The following is a 22,381-nucleotide window of genomic DNA, read 5'->3' on the forward strand; positions in this document are numbered from 1 at the left end:
GGGGACAGTGTAGAGGGAGCTTTACTCTGCATCTAACCCCGTGCTGTACCTGTCCTGGGAGTGTTTGATGGGGACAGTGCAGAGGGAGCTTTACTCTGTATCTTACCCCGTGCTGTACTTGTCCTGGGAGTGTTTGATGGGGACAGTGTAGAGTGAGCTTTACTCTGTATCTAACCCCGTGCTGTACCTGTCCTGGGAATGTTTGATGGGGTCAGTGTAGAGGGAGCTTTACTCTGTATCTAACCCCGTGCTGTACCTGTCCTGGGAGTGTTTGATGGGGACAGTGTCGAGGGAGCTTTGCTCTGTATCTAACCCCGTGCTGCACCTGTCCTGGGAGTGTTTGATGGGGACAGTGTAGAGGGAGCTTTACTCTGTATCTAACCCCGTGCTGTACCTGTCCTGGGAGTGTTTGATGGGGACAGTGTAGAGGGAGCTTTACTCTGTATATAACCCCGTGCTGTCCCTGTGCTGGGAGTGTTTGATGGAGACAGTGTAGAGGGAGCTTTACTCTGTATCTAACCCGGTGCTGTACCTGTCCTGGGAGTGTTTGATGGGGACAGTGTAGAGTGAGCTTTACTCTGTATCTAACCCCGTGCTGTACCTGTCCTGGGAGTGTTTGATGGGGACAGTGTAGTGGGAGCTTTACTCTGTATCTAACCCCGCGCTGTACCTGTCCTGGGAGTGTTTGATGGGTCAGTGTAGAGGGAGCTTTACTCTGTATCTAACCCCGTGCTGTACCTGTCCTGGGAGTGTTTGATGGCGACAGTGTAGAGGGAGCTTTACTCTGTATCTAACCCCGTGCTGTACCTGTCCTGGGAGTGTTTAATGGGGACAGTGTAGAGGGAGCTTTACTCTGTATCTAACCCCATGCTGTACCTGTCCTGGGAGTGTTTGATGGGGTCAGTGTAGAGGGAGCTTTACTCTGTATCTAACCCCGTGCTGTGCCTGTCCTGGAAGTGTTTAATGGGGGCAGTGTAGAGGGAGCTTTACTCTGTATCTAACACCGTGCTGTACCTGTCCTGGGAGTGTTTGATGGCGACAGTGTCGAGGGAGCTTTACTCTGTATCTAACCCCGTGCTGTACCTGTCCTGGGTGTGTTTGATGGGGACAGTGTCGAAGGAGCTTTGCTCTGTATCTAACCCAGTGCTGTACCTGTCCTGGGAGTGTTTAATGTGGACAGTGTAGAGGGAGCTTTACTCTGTATCTAACCCCGTGCTGCACCTGTCCTGGGAGTGTTTGATGGCGACAGTGTCAAGGGAGCTTTACTCTGTATCTAACCCCGTGCTGTACCTGTCCTGGGTGTGTTTGATGGGGACAGTGTAGAGGGAGCTTTACTATGTATCTAACCCCGTGCTGTACCTGTCCAATGAGTATTTGATGGGGACAGTGTAGAGGGAGCTTTACTCTGTATCTAACCCCGTGCTGTCCCTGTGCTGGGAGTGTTTGATGGAGACAGTGTAGAGGGAGCTTTACTCTGTATCTAACCCCGTGCTGTGCCTGTCCTGGGAGTGTTTAATGGGGACAGTGTAGAGGGAGCTTTACTCTGTATCTAACACCGTGCTGTACCTTCCTGGGAGTGTTTGATGGCGACAGTGTCAAGGGAGCTTTACTCTGTATCTAACACCGTGCTGTACCTTCCTGGGAGTGTTTGATGGGGACAGTGTAGAGGGAGCTTTACTCTGTATCTAACCCCGTGCTGTACCTGTCCAATGAGTATTTGATGGGGACAGTGTAGAGGGAGCTTTACTCTGTATCTAACCCCGTGCTGTCCCTGTGCTGGGAGTGTTTGATGGAGACAGTGTAGAGGGAGCTTTACTCTGTATCTAACCCCGTGCTGTGCCTGTCCTGGGAGTGTTTAATGGGGACAGTGTAGAGGGAGCTTTACTCTGTATCTAACACCGTGCTGTACCTGTCCTGGGAGTGTTTGATGGGGACAGTGTAGAGGGAGCTTTACTCTGTATCTAGTCCCGTGCTGTACCTGTCCTGGGAGTGTTTGATGGGGACAGTGTAGAGGGAGCTTTACTCTGTATCTAACCCCGTGCTGTCCCTGTGCTGGGAGTGTTTGATGGAGACAGTGTAGAGGGAGCTTTACTCTGTATCTAACCCCATGCGGTACCTGTCCTGGGAGTGTTTGATGGGGACAGTGTAGAGGGAGCTTTACTCTGTATCTAACACCGTGCTGTACCTGTCCGGGGAGTGTTTGATGGAGACAGTGTAGAGGGAGCTTTACTCTGTATCTAACCCCGTGCTGTACCTGTCCTGGGAGTGTTTGATGGAGACAGTGTAGAGGGAGCTTTACTCTGTATCTAACCCCATGCGGTACCTGTCCTGGGAGTGTTTGATGGGGACAGTGTAGAGGGAGCTTTACTCTGTATCTAACCCCGTGCTGTACCTGTCCTGGGAGTGTTTGATGGGGACAGTGTAGAGGGAGCTTTACTCTGTATCTAACCCCGTGCTGTACCTGTCCTGGGAGTGTTTGATGGGGACAGTGTAGAGGGAGCTTCACTCTGTATCTAACCCCGTGCTGTACCTGTCCTGGGAGTGTTTGATGGGGACAGTGTAGAGTAGGCTTTACTCTGTATCTAACGCCGTGCTGTACGTGTCCTGGGAGTGTTTGATGGGGACAGTGTAGAGGGAGCTTTACTCTGTATCTAACCCTGTGCTGTACCTGTCCTGGGAGTGTTTGATGGGGACAGCGTAGAGGGAGCTTTACTCTGTATCTAACCCCGTGCTGTACCTGTCCTGGGAGTGTTTGATGGGGACAGTGTAGAGGGAGCTTTACTCTGTATCTAACCCCGTGCTGTACCTGTCCTGGGAGTGTTTGATGGGGACAGTGTAGAGGTAGCTTTACTCTGTATCTAACCCCGTGCTGTACCTGTCCTGGGAGTGTTTGATGGGGACAGTGTAGAGGGAGCTTTACTCTATCTAACCCCGTGCTGTACCTGTCCTGGGAATATTGATGTGGACAGTGTAGAGGGAGCTTTACTCTGTATCTAACCCCGTGCTGTACCTGTCCTGGGAGTGTTTGATGGGGACAGTGTAGAGGGAGCTTTACTCTGTATCTCACCCCGTGCTGGGCTGGGTTAACTTTCTAATTTGTTGTTGTGTAAAATGGGAGATAAGGGGAAGATGGAACCTTCTGGTATTTATAGAGTTGGCCACTGAGGGGAGCACTTCCATTATTTTGTTTACGCCGAGGACATGCTGGGTGGGATGCTCTCGCCGACCCGGAGAATCGGCGTGACTGGCGCAAATCGCACCACGCCGCCCGGGCGCCGGGACGCGATTCTCCGCGATCGCCGCGGCCCCCGCCGGCGATTCTCTGCCCGGGATGGGCCGAGCGGCCCTACCCAAAAAACCCGAGTCCCACCGGCGCCGTTCGAACCTGGTCGTACCCGGCGCGACCTCGGCGTGGGAGGGTCCGGTGACGCAACATGGCCTCTCGGGCTGCGGGCCTCCTAATGTCCTCGCCGGCCTCTGTAGCCCTGCGCCGTGTTGCCTCGGGGCCGGCGTGGAGGAGGGAGACACCACCCCTGCACGGTCATCGCGACCGTGCCACAGTGGCCCTCTGACGCTGGGACCGGCAGCGCTAGCGGCGAGGCTCGCTCCAGTGCCCCCCGCTGGCCGTCTGTCGGTGGCAGAATTGCTGATCCTGAGGCCGTGTTGACGCGACGGCCTCAACACTTAGCCCCAGGATCAGAGAATCCCGCCCACTAACTCTGGACAACCTGCCGAACCCTCTGACCAGGAAATCTGACATTTTCAGACCGATTACTCACCCTGGCAGGGGTGACAGAATCCTAATTGTTCCAGAACCTCCCACTGTGCACAATCCCAATGGACCCAAACCCCTTCCCATTCACTCCCACTGTGCACAATCCCAATGGACCCAAACCCCTTCCCATTCACTCCCACTGTGCACAATCCCAATGGACCCAAACCCCTTCCCATTCATTCCCACTGTACACAATCCCAATGGACCCAAACCCCTTCCCATTCACTCCCACTGTACACAATCCCAATGGACCCAAATCCCTTCCCATTCACTCCCACTGTACACAATCCCAATGGACCCAAATCCCTTCCCATTCACTCCCACTGTGCACAATCCCAATGGACCCACATCCCTTCCCATTCACTCCCACTGTACACAATCCCAATGGACCCAAATCCCTTCCCATTCACTCCCACTGTACACAATCCCAATGGACCCAAACCCCTTCCCATTCACTCCCACTATGCACAATCCCAATGGATCCAAACCCCTTCCCATTTACTCCCACTGTACACAATCCCAATGGACCAAAACCCGTTCCCGTTCACTGCCACTGTACACAATCCCAATGGACCCAAACCCCTTCCCATTCACTCCCACTGTACACAATCCCAATGGACCCAAACCCCTTCCCGATCACTCCCACTGTGCATAATCCCAATGGACCCAAACCCCTTCCCATTCACTCCCACTGTACACAATCCCAATGGACCCAAACCGCTTCCCATTCACTCGCACTGTACACAATCCCAATGGACCCAAACCCCTTCCCATTCACTCCCACTGTACACAATCCCAATGGACCCAAACCCCTTCCCGTTCACTCGCACTGTACACAATCCCAATGGACCTAAACCCCTTCCCATTCACTCCCACTGTACACAATCCCAATGGACCCAAACCCCTTCCCATTCACTCCCACTGTACACAATCCCAATGGACCCAAACGCCTTCCCATTCACTCCCACTGCACACAATCCCAATGGACCCAAACCCCTTCCCATTCACTCCCACTGTACACAATCCCAATGGAACCAAACCCCTTCCCATTCACTTCCACTGTACACAATCCCAATGGACCCAAACCCCTTCCCATTCACTCCTACTGTACACAATCCCAATGGACCCAAACCGCTTCCCATTCACTCACACTGTACACAATCCAAATGGACCCAAACCGCTTCCCGTTCACTCCCACTGTACACAGTCCCAATGGACGCAAACCCCTTCCCGTTCACTCCCACTGTACACAATTCCAATGGACCCAATCCCCTTCCCATTCACTCGCACTGTACACCATCCCAATGGACCCAAACCCCTTCCCATTCACTCCCACTGTACACAATCCCAATGGAACCAAACCCCTTCCCATGCACTCCCACTGTACACCATCCCAATGGACCCAAACCCCTTCCCATGCACTCCCACTGTACACAATCCCAATGGACCCAAACCCCTTCCCATTCACTCACACTGTGCACAATCCCAATGGACCCAAACCCTTTCCCATTCACTCCCACTGTACACAATCCCAATGGACCCGAACCCCTTCCCATTCACTCCCACTGTGCACAATCCCAATGGACCCAAACCCCTTCCCGTTCACTCCCACTGTACACAATCCCAATGGACCCAAACCCCTTTCCATTCACTCCCACTGTACACCATCCCAATGGACCCAAACCCCTTCCCATTCACTCCCACTGTACACAATCCCAATGGACCCAAACCCCTTCCCATGCACTCCCACTGTACACCATCCCAATGGACCCAAACCCCTTCCCATGCACTCCCACTGTACACAATCCCAATGGACCCAAACCCCTTCCCATTCACTCACACTGTGCACAATCCCAATGGACCCAAACCCTTTCCCATTCACTCCCACTGTACACAATCCCAATGGACCCGAACCCCTTCCCATTCACTCCCACTGTGCACAATCCCAATGGACCCAAACCCCTTCCCATTCACTCCCACTGTGCACAATCCCAATGGACCCAAACCCCTTCCCATTCACTCACACTGTGCACAATCCCAATGGACCCAAACCCTTTCCCATTCACTCCCACTGTACACAATCCCAATGGACCCAAACCCTTTCCCATTCACTCCCACTGTGCACAATCCCAATGGACCCGAACCCCTTCCCATTCACTCCCACTGTGCACAATCCCAATGGACCCAAACCCCTTCCCATTCACTCCCACTGTACACAATCCCAATGGACCCAGTGTACATTTTGTACTCTGTACATTCAGCAAGAGTATGTGCATCGGGTACCAGGACACCGCTGACCATGGCGTACCGCCCCCTGGGTCCGTGCCCGCCCTCGTTGAAGTGAACACCGTCCTCTTAATTATCACTATGGCTACCCGCCTGGTCCTCGTCCCGTAGCAGGAATGGCAGGTCTGTCCCAGCCAGCCCTTCCTTACCCGCAGTCGGTCCTTCTCCCTCAGGTACATCTCTTGGAGGCATCCATACTTTTCAGGTTGGTGACGACTCTGAATCCTTTCACTATGCCGTTAAGCCCCCTGATATTCTGGGTGACAATCCGGGTGGGGGTGGGGGGTTGTCCTCCGCCCTCCTGCGGGATCATCCATACCGACTTTGTGGACGCGCCCAGCACTCCGGGCTTTCCCTTTGTTAGGGGGTCATCCAAAATGGCCGCGGTCACCATAGTCACCGTGAGGTCGGGCCCCTGCGCTCTAGGGTTTCCCTTTGCCCAGGGGCCACCCAACATGGCCGCCAACTGTGTGTGCGCCACGTGGGTGCGCCCTTGCACTCTGGCGATTCCCTTTGCCCAGGGACCCTCCGAAGTGGCTGCTTGCGGCGCCATCTTGTCCCCTCGGCCTGCATCTCACCTGCCGAAGCCTGGTACGAAACCCAACTAATTTTTCCTGCCCTGTTCCTTTTTTGCTCATTCGGCCATCGAGTCTGCACCGGCCCTTACAAAGGCCGACGTACCTACCCTATCCCCGTAACCCACACTTAACATGTCTTGGACACTAAGGGCAATTCAGCACGGCCAATCCACCTAACCCGCACATCTTTGGACTGTGGGAGGAAACCGGAGCACCCGGAGGAAACCCACGCAGACACGGGGAGAACGTGCAAACTCCGCACAGACAGTGACCCAGCACGGAATCGAACCTGGGACCCCAGAGCTGTGAAGCAACTGTGCTAACCACTGTGCTACCGAATGGTCGGAACGAGGCAGCTCAATCCTGCGCGAAAATGCTCCCTGTCCAATGAGTCTTTTGCTCTCTCACAGTCCCTTTTCCCCACATACCTCTCATCGTTCCCTGCCTGCTCCCTTATCCAGGCCGTTGGTTTGGACGAATTCATTTGCTTCCCCAGGGGTGTTAAAGTAATGCTCTTTCTTCTGCTGCGTGGCCCAGAGCTTGGCTGGGAGCAGCATACCAAACTGCCCCCTGTTTTTGTCCAGGGCTGATTTCGCCAGGTTGAACTCGGCCAGCTCCGCCCCAATGTCCCGGTAGATTCGGGTTTTGTGTCCTTCCCAGGTGCTCGCTTTTGCCCGACGTGCCCCTCGGCACGGTCCTCCCATGACCCCGGATTGGTGGAGCTTGGTGATGATCGCTCCCGGCCACCCCCCTGGCCTTGGGTCTCGGCCTGAGCGACCTGTGATCTCTGTCGAGCCCTGGGGGGGGGGGGGGGGGGGGGCGGGGTTGGGGAAGTAAAAGAAATAAAATGCAATAAAGATAACCAACTAACCATACAATGTAATAATGAAATAACTTCTAACTTCTCTCTCTCCAGCCATTCTATGTTTTGTCTGCTCACTCTCCTCAAGCACACACTCTTAGAAAGAGCGGGAAAGTCTCTTTTATACCATCTGAGAGTGAGACATCTAGTGTTGAATTGACTGTACTACTTTTGCATCCATTGATCATGCACTTTGATATACAGAGATCACTACAGCCGCCTTCTCTCCTGAGTGGCCGAGGCACCCCCGCCTCGTAGGTCCGCCGTCTGCTGCTCGGGGCTTTTTCTGCCACGTCTGCCGTCCCTTCGGCCCCTCGAACCCCCGTTTGCTGGCATTCTTTCTTGGTCATTCCCCCCTTGCTGTCGAGGTAGTTTTGTCTTCGAACTTTGGGCAAACATTTGACTCAAAGTGCCTTTTTGGTTCTGGTGTGGACGAGAGCTGTTGCTAACTTTTGCCTTCGTTTAATTGCTCTGTTTTATCACCTTTGCTCTTGAGTCGCCTTTGCCGTTCGCCATTTTAAATCGTGAGTTAGCCATTCTAAATCAGGAGTTAGCCATTTTAACTGGCTACATACCCTCCTTGTGATCCTAACGCGATGCGTGAAGGATCACATACGATACCGCCACGTGGTTCAAGTCCGAGTAATGATCAATAATCCAATACATCGCTTAGTAAGATTTAAATCAAAGCACATTTATTATACACAGTAATCGCTACTCATGTACAAATTCTACGTCTAAGCTACTTCTACAGCTAACAGGCCAATACTTAACTTGGAACTGGCCCACCAGGTCAGGGAAACAAATGGCCTTTCGTTCGGGTTCTGAGCCTGCGGGATTCGAAGTTGGTACAGATTGGTAGCTAGGAGCGCCTATCTCGTAGCGAGCGTTGAAGTAAGACTTACTGGATATCAGTGGCGGCTGGACCGGTCACTGTCAAGGGTTGGTTTGCGTTGCTGAGTGACCCGGTCAAGAAGAACGATTTCAACTTGGGCTTAATTCTTATAGTCCCCAGTCTTATCGTCCCGAAACTATGCACAGTATCCCGAGTGGGATACGGAGACCGGAACTGTGCACAGTATTCCGAGTGGGATACGGAGACCGGAACTGTGCACAGTATCCCGAGTGGGATACGGAGACCGGAACTGTGCACAGTATTCCGAGTGGGATACGGAGACCGGAACTGTGCACAGTATCCCGAGTGGGATAGGGAGACTGGAACTGTGCACAGTATTCCGAGTGGGATACGGAGACCGGAACTGTGCACAGTATCCCGAGTGGGATAGGGAGGCGGGAACTGTGCAAGTATTCCGAGTGGGATACGGAGACCGGAACTGTGCACAGTATTCCAAGTGGAATGCGGGGACAGGAACTGTGCACAGTATTCCGAGTGGGATAGGGAGACCAGAACTGTACATGGTATTCCGAGTGGGATAGGGAGACTGGAACTGTGCACAGTATCCCGAGTGGGATACAGAGACCGGAACTGTGCACGGTATTCCGAGTGGGATAGGGAGACCGGAACTGTGCACAGTATCCCGAGTGGGATACGGAGACCGGAACTGTACACGGTATTCCGAGTGGGATAGGGAGACCGGAACTGTGCACAGTATCCCGAGTGGGATACGGAGACCGGAACTGTGCACAGTATTCCAAGTGGAATGCGGGGACAGGAACTGTGCACAGTATTCCGAGTGGGATAGGGAGACCAGAACTGTACATGGTATTCCGAGTGGGATACGGAGACCGGAACTGTGCACAGTATTCCGAGTGGGATACGGAGACCGGAACTGTGCACAGTATTCCGAGTGGGATAGGGAGACCGGAACTGTGCACAGTATCCCGAGTGGGATACAGAGACCGGAACTGTACACGGTATTCCGAGTGGGATAGGGAGACCGGAACTGTGCACAGTATCCCGAGTGGGATACAGAGACCGGAACTGTACACGGTATTCCGAGTGGGATAGGGAGACCGGAACTGTGCACAGTATCCCGAGTGGGATAGGGAGACCGGAACTGTGCACAGTATCCCGAGTGGGATACAGAGACCGGAACTGTACACGGTATTCCGAGTGGGATAGGGAGACCGGAACTGTGCACAGTATTCCAAGTGGAATGCGGGGACAGGAACTGTGCACAGTATCCCGAGTGGGATACGGAGACTGGAACTGTGCACAGTATTCCAAGTGGAATGCGGCGACAGGAACTGTGCACAGTATCCCGAGTGGGATACGGAGACCGGAACTGTGCACAGTATTCCGAGTGGGATACGGAGACCGGAACTGTGCACAGTATTCCGAGTGGGATACGGAGACCGGAACTGTGCACAGTATCCCGAGTGGGATACGGAGACCGGAACTGTGCACAGTATTCCAAGTGGAATGCGGGGACAGGAACTGTGCACAGTATCCCGAGTGGGATACGGAGACCGGAACTGTGCACAGTATTCCGAGTGGGATACGGAGACCGGAACTGTGCACAGTATTCCGAGTGGGATAGGGAGACCGGAACTGTGCACAGTATTCCAAGTGGGATACGGAGACCGGAACTGTGCACAGTATTCCAAGTGGAATGCGGGGACAGGAACTGTGCACAGTATTCCGAGTGGGATAGGGAGACCGGAACTGTGCACAGTATTCCGAGTGGGATAGGGAGACCGGAACTGTACATGGTATTCCGAGTGGGATAGGGAGGCCGGAACTGTGCACAGTATCCCGAGTGGGATACGGAGACCGGAACTCTGCACAGTATCCCGAGTGGGATACGGAGACCGGAACTGTGCACAGTATTCCGAGTGGGATACGGAGACCGGAACTGTGCACAGTATCCCGAGTGGGATAGGGAGGCGGGAACTGTGCACAGTATTCCGAGTGGGATACGGAGACCGGAACTGTGCACAGTATTCCGAGTGGGATAGGGAGACCGGAACTGTGCACAGTATTCCGAGTGGGATAGGGAGACCGGAACTGTACATGGTATTCCGAGTGGGATAGGGAGGCCGGAACTGTGCACAGTATTCCGAGTGGGATACGGAGACCAGAACTGTGCACAGTATTCCGAGTGGGATAGGGAGACCGGAACTGTGCACAGTATTCCGAGTGGGATAGGGAGACCGGAACTGTACATGGTATTCCGAGTGGGATAGGGAGGCCGGAACTGTGCACAGTATTCCGAGTGGGATACGGAGACCAGAACTGTGCACAGTATTCCGAGTGGGATAGGGAGACCGGAACTGTGCACAGTATTCCGAGTGGGATAGGGAGACCGGAACTGTACATGGTATTCCGAGTGGGATAGGGAGGCCGGAACTGTGCACAGTATCCCGAGTGGGATACGGAGACCGGAACTGTGCACAGTATTCCGAGTGGGATACGGAGACCGGAACTGTGCACAGTATCCCGAGTGGGATACGGAGACCGGAACTGTGCACAGTATCCCGAGTGGGATAGGGAGGCGGGAACTGTGCACAGTATTCCGAGTGGGATACGGAGACCGGAACTGTGCACAGTATCCCGAGTGGGATACGGAGACCGGAACTGTGCACAGTATTCCGAGTGGGATAGGGAGGCGGGAACTGTGCACAGTATTCCGAGTGGGATACGGAGACCGGAACTGTGCACAGTATCCCGAGTGGGATACGGAGACCGGAACTGTGCACAGTATCCCGAGTGGGATACGGAGACCGGAACTGTGCACAGTATTCCGAGTGGGATACGGAGACCGGAACTGTGCACAGTATCCCGAGTGGGATAGGGAGGCGGGAACTGTGCACAGTATTCCGAGTGGGATACGGAGACCGGAACTGTGCACAGTATTCCGAGTGGGATACGGAGACCAGAACTGTGCACAGTATTCCGAGTGGGATACGGAGACCGGAACTGTGCACAGTATCCCGAGTGGGATACGGAGACCGGAACTGTGCACAGTATCCCGAGTGGGATACGGAGACCGGAACTGTACACGGTATTCCGAGTGGGATAGGGAGACCGGAACTATGCACAGTATCCCGAGTGGGATACAGAGACCGGAACTGTACACGGTATTCCGAGTGGGATACGGAGACCGGAACTGTGCACAGTATTCCGAGTGGGATACGGAGACCGGAACTGTGCACAGTATTCCGAGTGGGATACGGAGACCGGAACTGTGCACAGTATTCCGAGTGGGATACAGAGACCGGAACTGTGCACAGTATTCCGAGTGGGATACGGAGACAGGAACTGTGCACAGTATTCCGAGTGGGATAGGGAGACCGGAACTGTACACGGTATTCCGAGTGGGATACGGAGACAGGAACTGTGCACAGTATTCCGAGTGGGATAGGGAGACCGGAACTGTGCACAGTATCCCGAGTGGGATACGGAGACCGGAACTGTGCACAGTATTCCGAGTGGGATACGGAGACCGGAACTGTGCGCAGTATTCCAAGTGGAATGCGGGGACAGGAACTGTGCACAGTATTCCGAGTGGGATAGGGAGACCGGAACTGTGCACAGTATCCCGAGTGGGATACGGAGACCGGAACTGTGCACAGTATTCCGAGTGGGATAGGGAGACCGGAACTGTACATGGTATTCCGAGTGGGATAGGGAGGCCGGAACTGTGCACAGTATCCCGAGTGGGATACGGAGACCGGAACTGTACACGGTATTCCGAGTGGGATAGGGAGACCGGAACTGTGCACAGTATCCCGAGTGGGATACGGAGACCGGAACTGTGCACAGTATTCCAAGTGGAATGCGGGGACAGGAACTGTGCACAGTATTCCGAGTGGGATAGGGAGACCGGAACTGTGCACAGTATCCCGAGTGGGATACGGAGACCGGAACTGTGCACAGTATTCCGAGTGGGATAGGGAGACCGGAACTGTACATGGTATTCCAAGTGGGATAGGGAGACTGGAACTGTGCACAGTATCCCGAGTGGGATACGGAGACCGGAACTGTACACGGTATTCCGAGTGGGATAGGGAGACCGGAAATGTGCACAGTATCCCGAGTGGGATACGGAGACCGGAACTGTGCACAGTATTCCGAGTGGGATAGGGAGACCGGAACTGTACACGGTATTCCAAGTGGGATAGGGAGACCGGAATTGTGCAGAGAATTCTAAGTGGATTAGGGTGACTGGAACTGCGCATGGAATTCCGAATTGGATACGGAGACTGAAATTGCACATGGAATTGCACGCGGGATAGAGTGACCGGATCTGTGCACAGTATTCCGAGTGGGATAGTGTGACCGGAACTGCGCCTGGAATTCCGAGTGGGATACGGAGACCAAAACTATGCATGGTTTTCCGGGTGGGATACAGGGATCGGAACAACGCACAGAATTCCACGTGGGGTGCAGAGACCGAAACTGTGCACGGTTTTCCGGGTGGGATACAGGGATCGGAACAATGCACAGAATTCCAAGTGGGATACAGAGACCGGAACTGTGCACGGTATGCTAAATGTCATCTTGCTTGCTGATGGTGGCAACATCACAGTCGTTAATGTCAGTAACGAATATGGAGCTTTGGTGACTATTTTGAAATAATGAGTTTGTCAGCGTGCGATGAATTATAACCATTCAAAGGAATGATGCAAATCAAATATTTCTGGATTTGAATGAACCCCGCAAATTATACTCAGGAACATTCACAAGTCAGTGTGGTTAGGAACAGCGGGAGGCAATTCAGTCCCTCTCGAGCCTGTTACACAGGAGCAGGAGGAGGCCCATTCAGCCCCTCTCGAGCCTGTTACACAGGAACAGGAGGAGGCCCATTCAGCCCCTCTCGAGCCTGTTACACAGGAGCAGGAGGAGGCCCATTCAGCCCCTCTCGAGCCTGTTACACAGGAACAGGAGGAGGCCCATTCAGCCCCTCTCGAGCCTGTTGCACAGGAACAGGAGGAGGCCCATTCAGCCCCTCTCAAGCCTGTTACACAGGAACAGCAGGAGGCAATTCAGTCCCTCTCGAGCCTGTTGCACAGGAACAGGAGGAGGCCCATTCAGCCCCTCTCGAGCCTGTTACACAGGAACAGGAGGAGGCCCATTCAGCCCCTCTCGAGGCTGTTACGCAGGAACAGGAGGTAGCCCATTCAGCCCCTCTCGAGCCTGTTACACAGGAACAGGAGGAGGTCATTCATCCTGTCATGTGGGAGTACCTTTAAGACATGGATGTTTAAGCAATGTACCTGAAAGGAAACAGTGATGTCAGAGAGTGGGTGGAGCTGAGGTCAGATCAGCCATTTTGCAGTTTTAAGTTTCAGTTTTGAAAAAGAGCTTGTGTGTGTCTGTGTGTTTCCAGAGAGCTCCAGTTTGGCAGAAAAAAGCTTGTGAGTGTCTGTGTTTTGCAGTGAGCTAGTTCTGCTGTGATCTCTGCCATGAAAGACTATCTATGGATCATTTGGGTGATTTAAACTCATAATAGTAAAGCCATTAACCTGATGTGTTTCTGTTTAAAGGTGTTAAGTCTCTTGAATGAAAAATGAAAATCGCTTATTGTCACAAGTAGGCTTCAAATAAAGTTACTGTGAAAAGCCCCTAGTCGCCACATTCCGGCGCTTGTTCGGGGAGGCTGGTGCGGGAATTGAACCGTGCTGCTGGCCTGCCTTGGTCTGCTTTCAAAGCCAGCGATTCAGCTCTGTGCTAAACCAGCCCCTCTTGGAAGTTTGAAGAAACATTTTGACGAATTATTTACTATTGCAATATTTTCTGAGTTATCTTAGAAGTAAGGGGTGTTAAGAGATCCAATGTTTACTTAAGATGTGAAGTTGAGTTCATGGAATAAACATTGTTTTGTGTTTAAAAACCCACGTGTCCATAATTGTAATCCCACACCTGGGGAACAAGCCGTGTGCTCGGAAAAGCAACAAATACATTAAAGGTTGGTTGAACTCCATGATACATTTTGGGGCTCTGAAAATGCCTGGATAGAATGGACGTGGAGAGGATGTTTCCACTTGTAGGAAAAACTAGAAGCAGAGGACACCACCTCAGAATAAAGAGACGATCCTTTAAAACAGCGATGAGGAGGGATTTCTTCAGCCAGAGGATGGTGAATCTGTGGAACTCTTTGCCGCAGAAGGCTGTGGAGGCCAAATCACTGAGTGTCTTTAAGACAGAGATAGATAGGTTCTTGATTAATAAGGGGATCAGGGGTTCTGGGGAGAAGGCAGGAGAATGGGGATGAGAAAAATATCAGCAATGATTGACTGGCGGAGCAGATTCGATGGGCCGAGTGGCCTAATTCTGCTCCTATGTCTTATGGTTCAGGATTATGCATTCCATTAATGTCTTTATCTCTCTCGTAGGGTGAAAGTCTTCAAAGCGAAGAAGATTTGGGGAGAATTTGACATCAAAGTGGAACAGGTGAGCTTGTGTTCTCCTCACACAGTTCGTGAGTATTTAATGTTGTCCTTCCCTCCACTGACTGCCCTCTGCTTAATCCCGTGCTGTACCCGTCCTGGGAGGGTTTGATGGGGGCAGTGTAGAGGGAGCTTTACTCTGTATCTAACCCTGTGCTGTACCTGTCCTGGGAGTGTTTGATGGGGGCAGTGTAGAGGGAGCTTTACTCTGTATCTAACCCCGTGCTGTACCTGTCCTGGGAGTGTTATATGGGGACAGTGTAGAGGGAGCTTTACTCTGTATCTAACCCCGTGCTGTACCTGTCCTGGGAGAGTTTGATGGGGAGAATAGAGGGAGCTTTACTCTGTATCTAACCCCGTGCTGTACCTGTCCTGGGAGTGTTTGATGGGGACAGTGTAGAGGGAGCTTTACTCTGTATCTAACCCGTGCTGTACCTGCCCTGGGAGTGTTTGATGGGGACAGTGTAGAGGGAGCATTACTCTGTATCTAACCCCGTGCTGTACCTGTCCTGGGGTGTTTGATGGGGACAGTGTAGAGGGAGCTTTACTCTGTATCCAACACCGTGTGGTACCTGTCCTGGGAGTGTTTGATGTGGACAGTGTAGAGGAAGCTTTACTCTGCATCTAATCCCGTGCTGTACCTGTCCTGGGAGTGTTTGATGGGGACAGTGTAGAGGGAGCTTTAATCTGTATCTCACTCCGTGCTGTACCTGTCCTGGGAGTGTTTGATGGGGACAATGTAGAGGGAGCTTTACTCTGTATCTAACACCGTGCTGTACCTGTCCTGGGAGTGTTTGATGTGGACAGTGTAGAGGGAGCTTTATTCTGCACCTAACCCCATGCTGTACCTGTCCTGGGAGCGTTTGATGGGGACAGTGTAGAGGGAGATTTACTCTGTATCTAACCCGTGCTGTACCTGCCCTGGGAGTGTTTGATGGGGACAGTGTAGAGGGAGCTTTACTCTGTATCTAACCCCGTGCTGTATCTGTCCTGGGGTGTTTGATGGGGACAGTGTAGAGGGAGCTTTACACTGTATCTAACCCCGTGCTGTACCTGTCCCGGGAGTGTTTGATGTGGACAGTGTAGAGGGAGCTTTACTCTGTATCTAACTCCGTGCTGTACCTGTCCTGGGAGTGATTGATGGGGATAGTGTAGAGGGAGCTTTACTCTGTATCTAACCCCGTGCTGTACCTGTCCTGGGAGTGTTTGATGGGGACAGTGTAGAGGGAGCTTTACTCTGTATCTTACCCCGTCAGGGCGCGCTCCCCCAGCAATGACCCTCCGTCAGTGCGGCGCTCCCTCAGCACCGACCCTCTGACAGCACGGCGCTCCCTCAGCACTGATCCTCTGACAGTGCGGCGCTCCCTCAGCACTGACCCTCCGACAGTTCCGCGCTCCCTCAGCACTGACCCTCCGACAGTGCGGCGCTCCCTCAGCAGTGACCCTCCGACAGTGTGGCGCTCCCTCAGCACTGACCCTCCGACAGTGCGGCGCTCCCTCAGCACTGACCCTCTGACAGTGCAGCGCTCCCTCAGCACCGACCCTCCGACAGTGCGGCGCTCCCTCAGCACTGACCCTCCGACAGTGTTGCGCTCCCTCAGCACTGACCCTCCGACAGTGCGGCGCTCCCTCAGCACTAACCCTCTGACAGTGCGGCGCTCCCTCAGCACTGACCCTCTGACAGTGCAGCGCTCCCTCAGCACTGACCCTCCAACAGTGCGGCGCTCCCTCAGCACTGACCCTCTGACAGTGCGGCGCTCCCTCAGCACTGACCCTCTGACAGTGCGGCGCTCCCTCAGCACTGACCCTCCGACAGTGCGGCGCTCCCTCAGCACTGACCCTCTGACAGTGTGGCGCTCCCTCAGCACTGACCCTCCGAAATGAAAAAAATAATGAAATGAAAATCGCTTATTGTCACAAGTAGGCTTCAAATAAAGTTACTGTGAAAAGCCCCTAGTGGCCACATTCCGGCACCTGTTCGGGGAGGCGGGTATGGGAATTGAACCGTGCTGCTGGCCTGCCTTAGTCTGCTGTAAAAGCCAGCTGTTTAGCCCAATGCTAAACCAGCAAACAGTGCAGCGCTCCCTTTGCACTGGCACCTGGGAGTTGGTAGACCCGGGTCTCGATTGTGGGTGAGTCCGTGTTCGACACTGGACCCAAATTATTCTCACTGACTGAAGGGGAACAGTTGATTCCCAGTTCTCATGCTGTCAGCTGCCTCGATTCAATGTGACTAAATTGTACGACAGCATGAAGATTTTCCACAGCTGCTTCACGTGAATAGAATTTATCACTTTTCGTAATCGACAGCCCCATGTGTACAGGAGTGTCCTCGACATAAACATATATCTCCTTCACAAGAAATAGGACATGACGATTTGCACCCATCTGATTAACACCTCATCATTTTGCTGTAATTCACATTGCAAACTTGGTCCATTCGACTGGTTACCATTTCAAGTGTTATTGGTTTAAAAATAAGAGACAGCACAGGGTTAGATACAGAGTAAAGCTCCCTCTACACTGTCCCCATCAAACACTCCCAGGACAGGTACAGCACGGGGTTAGATACAGAGTAAAGCTCCCTCGACACTGTCCCCAACAAACACTCCCAGGACAGGTACAGCACGGGGTTAGATACAGAGTAAAGCTCCCTCTACACTGTCCCCAACAAACACTCCCAGGACAGGTACAGCACGGGGTTAGATACAGAGTAAAGCTCCCTCTACACTGTCCCCACAAACGCTCCCAGGACAGGTACAGCACGGGGTAAGATACAGAGTAAAGCTCCCTCTACACTGTTCCCATCAAACACTCCCAGGACAGGTACAGCACGGGGTTAGATACAGAGTAAAGCTCCCTCTACACTGTCCCCATCAAACACTCCCAGGACAGGGACAGCACGGGGTTAGATACAGAGTAAAGCTCCCTCTACACTGTCCACATCAAACACTCCCAGGACAGGTACAGCACGGGGATAGATACAGAGTAAAGCTCCCTCTACACTGTCCCCATCAAACACTCCCAGGATAGGGACAGCACGGGGTTAGATACAGAGTAAAGCTCCCTCTACACTGTCCCCATCAAACACTCCCAGGACAGGTACAGCACAAGGTTAGATACAGAGTAAAGCTCCCTCTACACTGTCCCCATCAAACACTCCCAGGACAGGTACAGCACGTGGTTAGATACAGAGTAAAGCTCCCTCTACACTGTCCCCATCAAACACACCCAGGACAGGTACAGCACGGGGTTAGATACAGAGTAAAGCTCCCTCTACACTGTCCCCATCAAACACTCCCAGGACAGGTACAGCACGTGGTTAGATACAGAGTAAAGCTCCCTCTACACTGTCCCCGTCAAACACTCCCAGGACAGGTACAGCACAAGGTTAGATACAGAGTAAAGCTCCCTCTACACTGTCCCCATCAAACACTCCCAGGACAGGTACAGCACGGGGTTAGATACAGAGTAAAGCTCCCTCTACACTGTCCCCATCAAACACTCCCAGGACAGGTACAGCACAAGGTTAGATACAGAGTAAAGCTCCCTCTACACTGTCCCCATCAAACACTCCCAGGACAGGTACAGCACGTGGTTAGATACAGAGTAAAGCTCCCTCTACACTGTCCCCGTCAAACACTCCCAGGACAGGTACAGCACAAGGTTAGATACAGAGTAAAGCTCCCTCTACACTGTCCCCATCAAACACTCCCAGGACAGGTACAGCACGGGGTTAGATACAGAGTAAAGCTCCCTCTACACTGTCCCCATCAAACACTCCCAGGACAGGTACAGCTCGGGGTTAGATACAGAGTAAAGTTCCCTCTACACTGTCCCCATCAAACACTCCCAGGACAGGTACAGCACGGGGTTAGATACAGAGTAAAGCTCCCTCTACACTGTCCCCATCAAACACTCCCAGGACAGGTACAGCACGGGGTTAGATACAGAGTAAAGCTCCCTCTACACTGTCCCCATCAAACTCTCCCAGCACAGGTACAGCACGGGGTTAGATACAGAGTAAAGCTCCCTCTACACTGTCCCCATCAAACACTCCCAGGACAGGTACAGCTCGGGGTTAGATACAGAGTAAAGTTCCCTCTACACTGTCCCCATCAAACACTCCCAGGACAGGTACAGCACGGGGTTAGATACAGAGTAAAGCTCCCTCTACACTGTCCCCATGTGGCCCACTGTGATCTGCTGCATCTGTGTCCGATTCTGGGTGACCCTGTGACTAATTTTTTATTTTCACTTTCGCTGCGATATCTGTACCAATTGCGGTGAAACATTCTAATCAGTTTCCTCCTGAACCTGTTTTTTTGTTTTCTGTCTTCCACATCTCCACTCCTCTCTCTCTCTCTCTCTAACTCCCTCCCTGTGACACGCTTCCCTCGCTGTGTTCCCTCGTCCCTCTGACGCACTCCCCTCCTCTCTCTCTCCCTCCGCTCACTCTTCGACACCTTCCCTTGATTCCACCTTTCTTTCACACTCTCTCTCTTTTCCTGTCTCCCCCTTTCATTTCAACTCCCGCTGACTTGCTCTCCCCCACATTCCCCCCTCATTCTGTCTCCCTCTCTCCCACTGTTTTCTCTCTCTCAATCCCCCCCTCTCTCGCTTTCCCCCCTCACTCTTTCTCCCTCTCTCTCTCGCCCTCGTTCTGTTCCCGCTCTCTCTTTTTCCTCCTCTCCCCCATTCTCTTTTTCTCGCTGTCCCACTCTCTTTCATTATCTCACTCTTCCATGACTTCTCTTTCTCTCTTCACCTCTCGATGATTCTCCTCCCTCTTCCCCTCTTTCTTTCCCGCTCTCTCTTTCCATCTCACATTCCCCCTCTCTTCATCTGACCCTTTCGTTCCCTCTCCCTCTCCCCCTGCCCTATTTCTTTTTCATTCTTTCTCTCTCACTCATTCCAACAGGCCGAGTTCGCAGAGCTCAATGTCATCTCTCAGGCCACGGGTACGTTCACTGTGGACATGGAGGTGTACAGGAACGGGGTTAAAGTGGCAAGGTGAGAGAGCCAGACCTTCACAACTTCAACAATCTGAGTGAGCGTGACCACCCCGGGATTGAATCCAGGGGTTCGGGGTGGTTTATATATAGAATATCAGACACTCGGGAGTGAGTTACAGACTGGAATCGAATCGAGGGGTTCGGGATGGTTTATATATAGAATATCAGACACTCGGGAGTGAGTTACAGACTGGAATATAATCGAGGGGTTCGGGGTGGTTTATATATAGAATAACAGATACCCGGGAGTGAGTTACAGACTGGAATCTAATCGAGGGGTTCGGGGTGGTTTATATATAGAATAACAGACACTCGGGAGTGAGTTACAGACTGGAATCTAATCGAGGGGTTCGGGGTGGTTTATATATAGAATAACAGACACTCGGGAGTGAGTTACAGACTGGAATCGAATCGAGGGGTTCGGGATGGTTTATATATAGAATATCAGACACTCGGGAGTGAGTTACAGACTGGAATATAATCGAGGGGTTCGGGGTGGTTTATATATAGAATAACAGATACCCGGGAGTGAGTTACAGACTGGAATCTAATCGAGGGGTTCGGGGTGGTTTATATATAGAATAACAGACACTCGGGAGTGAGTTACAGACTGGAATCTAATCGAGGGGTTCGGGGTGGTTTATATATAGAATAACAGACACTCGGGAGTGAGTTACAGACTGGAATCTAATCGAGGGGCTCGGGGTGGTTTATATATAGAATAACAGATACCCGGGAGTGAGTTACAGACTGGAATCTAATCGAGGGGTTCGGGGTGGTTTATATATAGAATAACAGATACCCGGGAGTGAGTTACAGACTGGAATCTAATCGAGGGGCTCGGGGTGGTTTATATATAGAATAACAGATACCCGGGAGTGAGTTACAGACTGGAATCTAATCGAGGGGTTCGTGGTGGTTTATATATAGAATAACAGATACGCGGGAGTGAGTTACAGACTGGAATCTAATCGAGGGGTTCGGGGTGGTTTATATATAGAATAACAGACACTCGGGAGTGAGTTACAGACTGGAATCTAATCGAGGGGTTCGGGGTGGTTTATATATAGAATGACAGATACCCGGGAGTGAGTTACAGACTGGAATCTAATCGAGGGGTTCGGGGTGATTTATATATAGAATAACTAATAACCGGGAGTGAGTTACAGACTGGAATCTAATCGAGGGGTTCGGGGTGGTTTATAGATAGAATAACAGATACCCGAGAGTGAGTTACAGACTGGAATCTAATCGAGGGGTTCGGGGTGGTTTATATATAGAATAACAGATACCCGGGAGTGAGTTACAGACTGGAATCTAATCGAGGGGTTCGGGGTGGTTTATATATAGAATAACAGATACCCGGGAGTGAGTTACAGACTGGAATCTAATCGAGGGGTTCGGGGTGATTTATATATAGAATAACTAATAACCGGGAGTGAGTTACAGACTGGAATCTAATCGAGGGGTTCGGGGTGGTTTATAGATAGAATAACAGATACCCGAGAGTGAGTTACAGACTGGAATCTAATCGAGGGGTTTGGGGGGGTTTATAAAGAGAATAACAGATACCCGGGAGTGAGTTACAGACTGGAATCTAATCGAGGGGTTCGGGGGGGGTTTATATATAGAATAACAGATACCCGGGAGTGAGTTACAGACTGGAATCTAATCGAGGGGTTCGGGGTGGTTTATATATAGAATAACAGATACCCGGGAGTGAGTTACAGACTGGAATCTAATCGAGGGGTTCGGGGTGGTTTATATATAGAATAACAGATACCCGGGAGTGAGTTACAGACTGGAATCTAATCGAGGGGTTCCGGGTGGTTTATATATAGAATATCAGACACTCGGGAGTGAGTTACAGACTGGAATCTAATCGAGGGGTTCTGGGTGGTTTATATATAGAATAACAGATACCCGGGAGTGAGTTACAGACTGGAATCTAATCGAGGGGTTCGGGATGGTTTATATATAGAATAACAGATACCCGGGAGTGAGTTATAGACTGGAATCTAATCGATGGGTTTGGGGGGGTTTATATATAGAATAACAGATACCCGGGAGTGAGTTACAGACTGGAATCTAATCGAGGGGTTCAGGGTGGTTTATATATAGAATAACAGATACCCGGGAGTGAGTTACAGACTGGAATCTAATCGAGGGGTTCAGGGTGGTTTATATATAGAATAACAGATACCCGGGAGTGAGTTACAGACTGGAGTCTAATCGAGGGGTTCGGGGTGGTTTATATATAAAATAACAGATACCCGGGAGTGAGTTACAGACTGGAATCTAATCAAGGGGTTTGGGGGGGTTTATATATAGAATAACAGATACCCGGGAGTGAGTTACAGACTGGAATCTAATCGAGGGGTTCGGGGGGGTTTATATATAGAATAACAGATACCCGGGAGTGAGTTACAGACTGGAATCTAATCGAGGAGTTTGGGGGGGTTTATATATAGAATAACAGATACCCGGGAGTAAGTTACAGACTGGAATCTAA

The 22,381-nt window shown here is 51.9% G+C and overlaps 1 protein-coding gene across 1 annotated transcript in view; it reads left to right on the forward strand.

The window, feature by feature from the left end:
* Positions 1 to 22,381, forward strand: part of LOC140399437 (synapsin-2-like) — a 74,789-nt gene that overhangs the window by 44,470 nt on the left and 7,938 nt on the right. Inside the window, exons 2-3 of the mRNA XM_072489014.1 lie at positions 14,801 to 14,858; positions 19,776 to 19,867. Of these exons, the coding sequence (XP_072345115.1) occupies positions 14,801 to 14,858; positions 19,776 to 19,867 (150 nt within the window). The remainder of the gene's footprint in view (positions 1 to 14,800; positions 14,859 to 19,775; positions 19,868 to 22,381) is intronic.

The sequence above is a fragment of the Scyliorhinus torazame genome, chromosome 22 (genome assembly GCF_047496885.1).
Source record: "Scyliorhinus torazame isolate Kashiwa2021f chromosome 22, sScyTor2.1, whole genome shotgun sequence".
In the NCBI taxonomy this organism is placed as follows: Eukaryota; Metazoa; Chordata; class Chondrichthyes; order Carcharhiniformes; family Scyliorhinidae; genus Scyliorhinus; species Scyliorhinus torazame.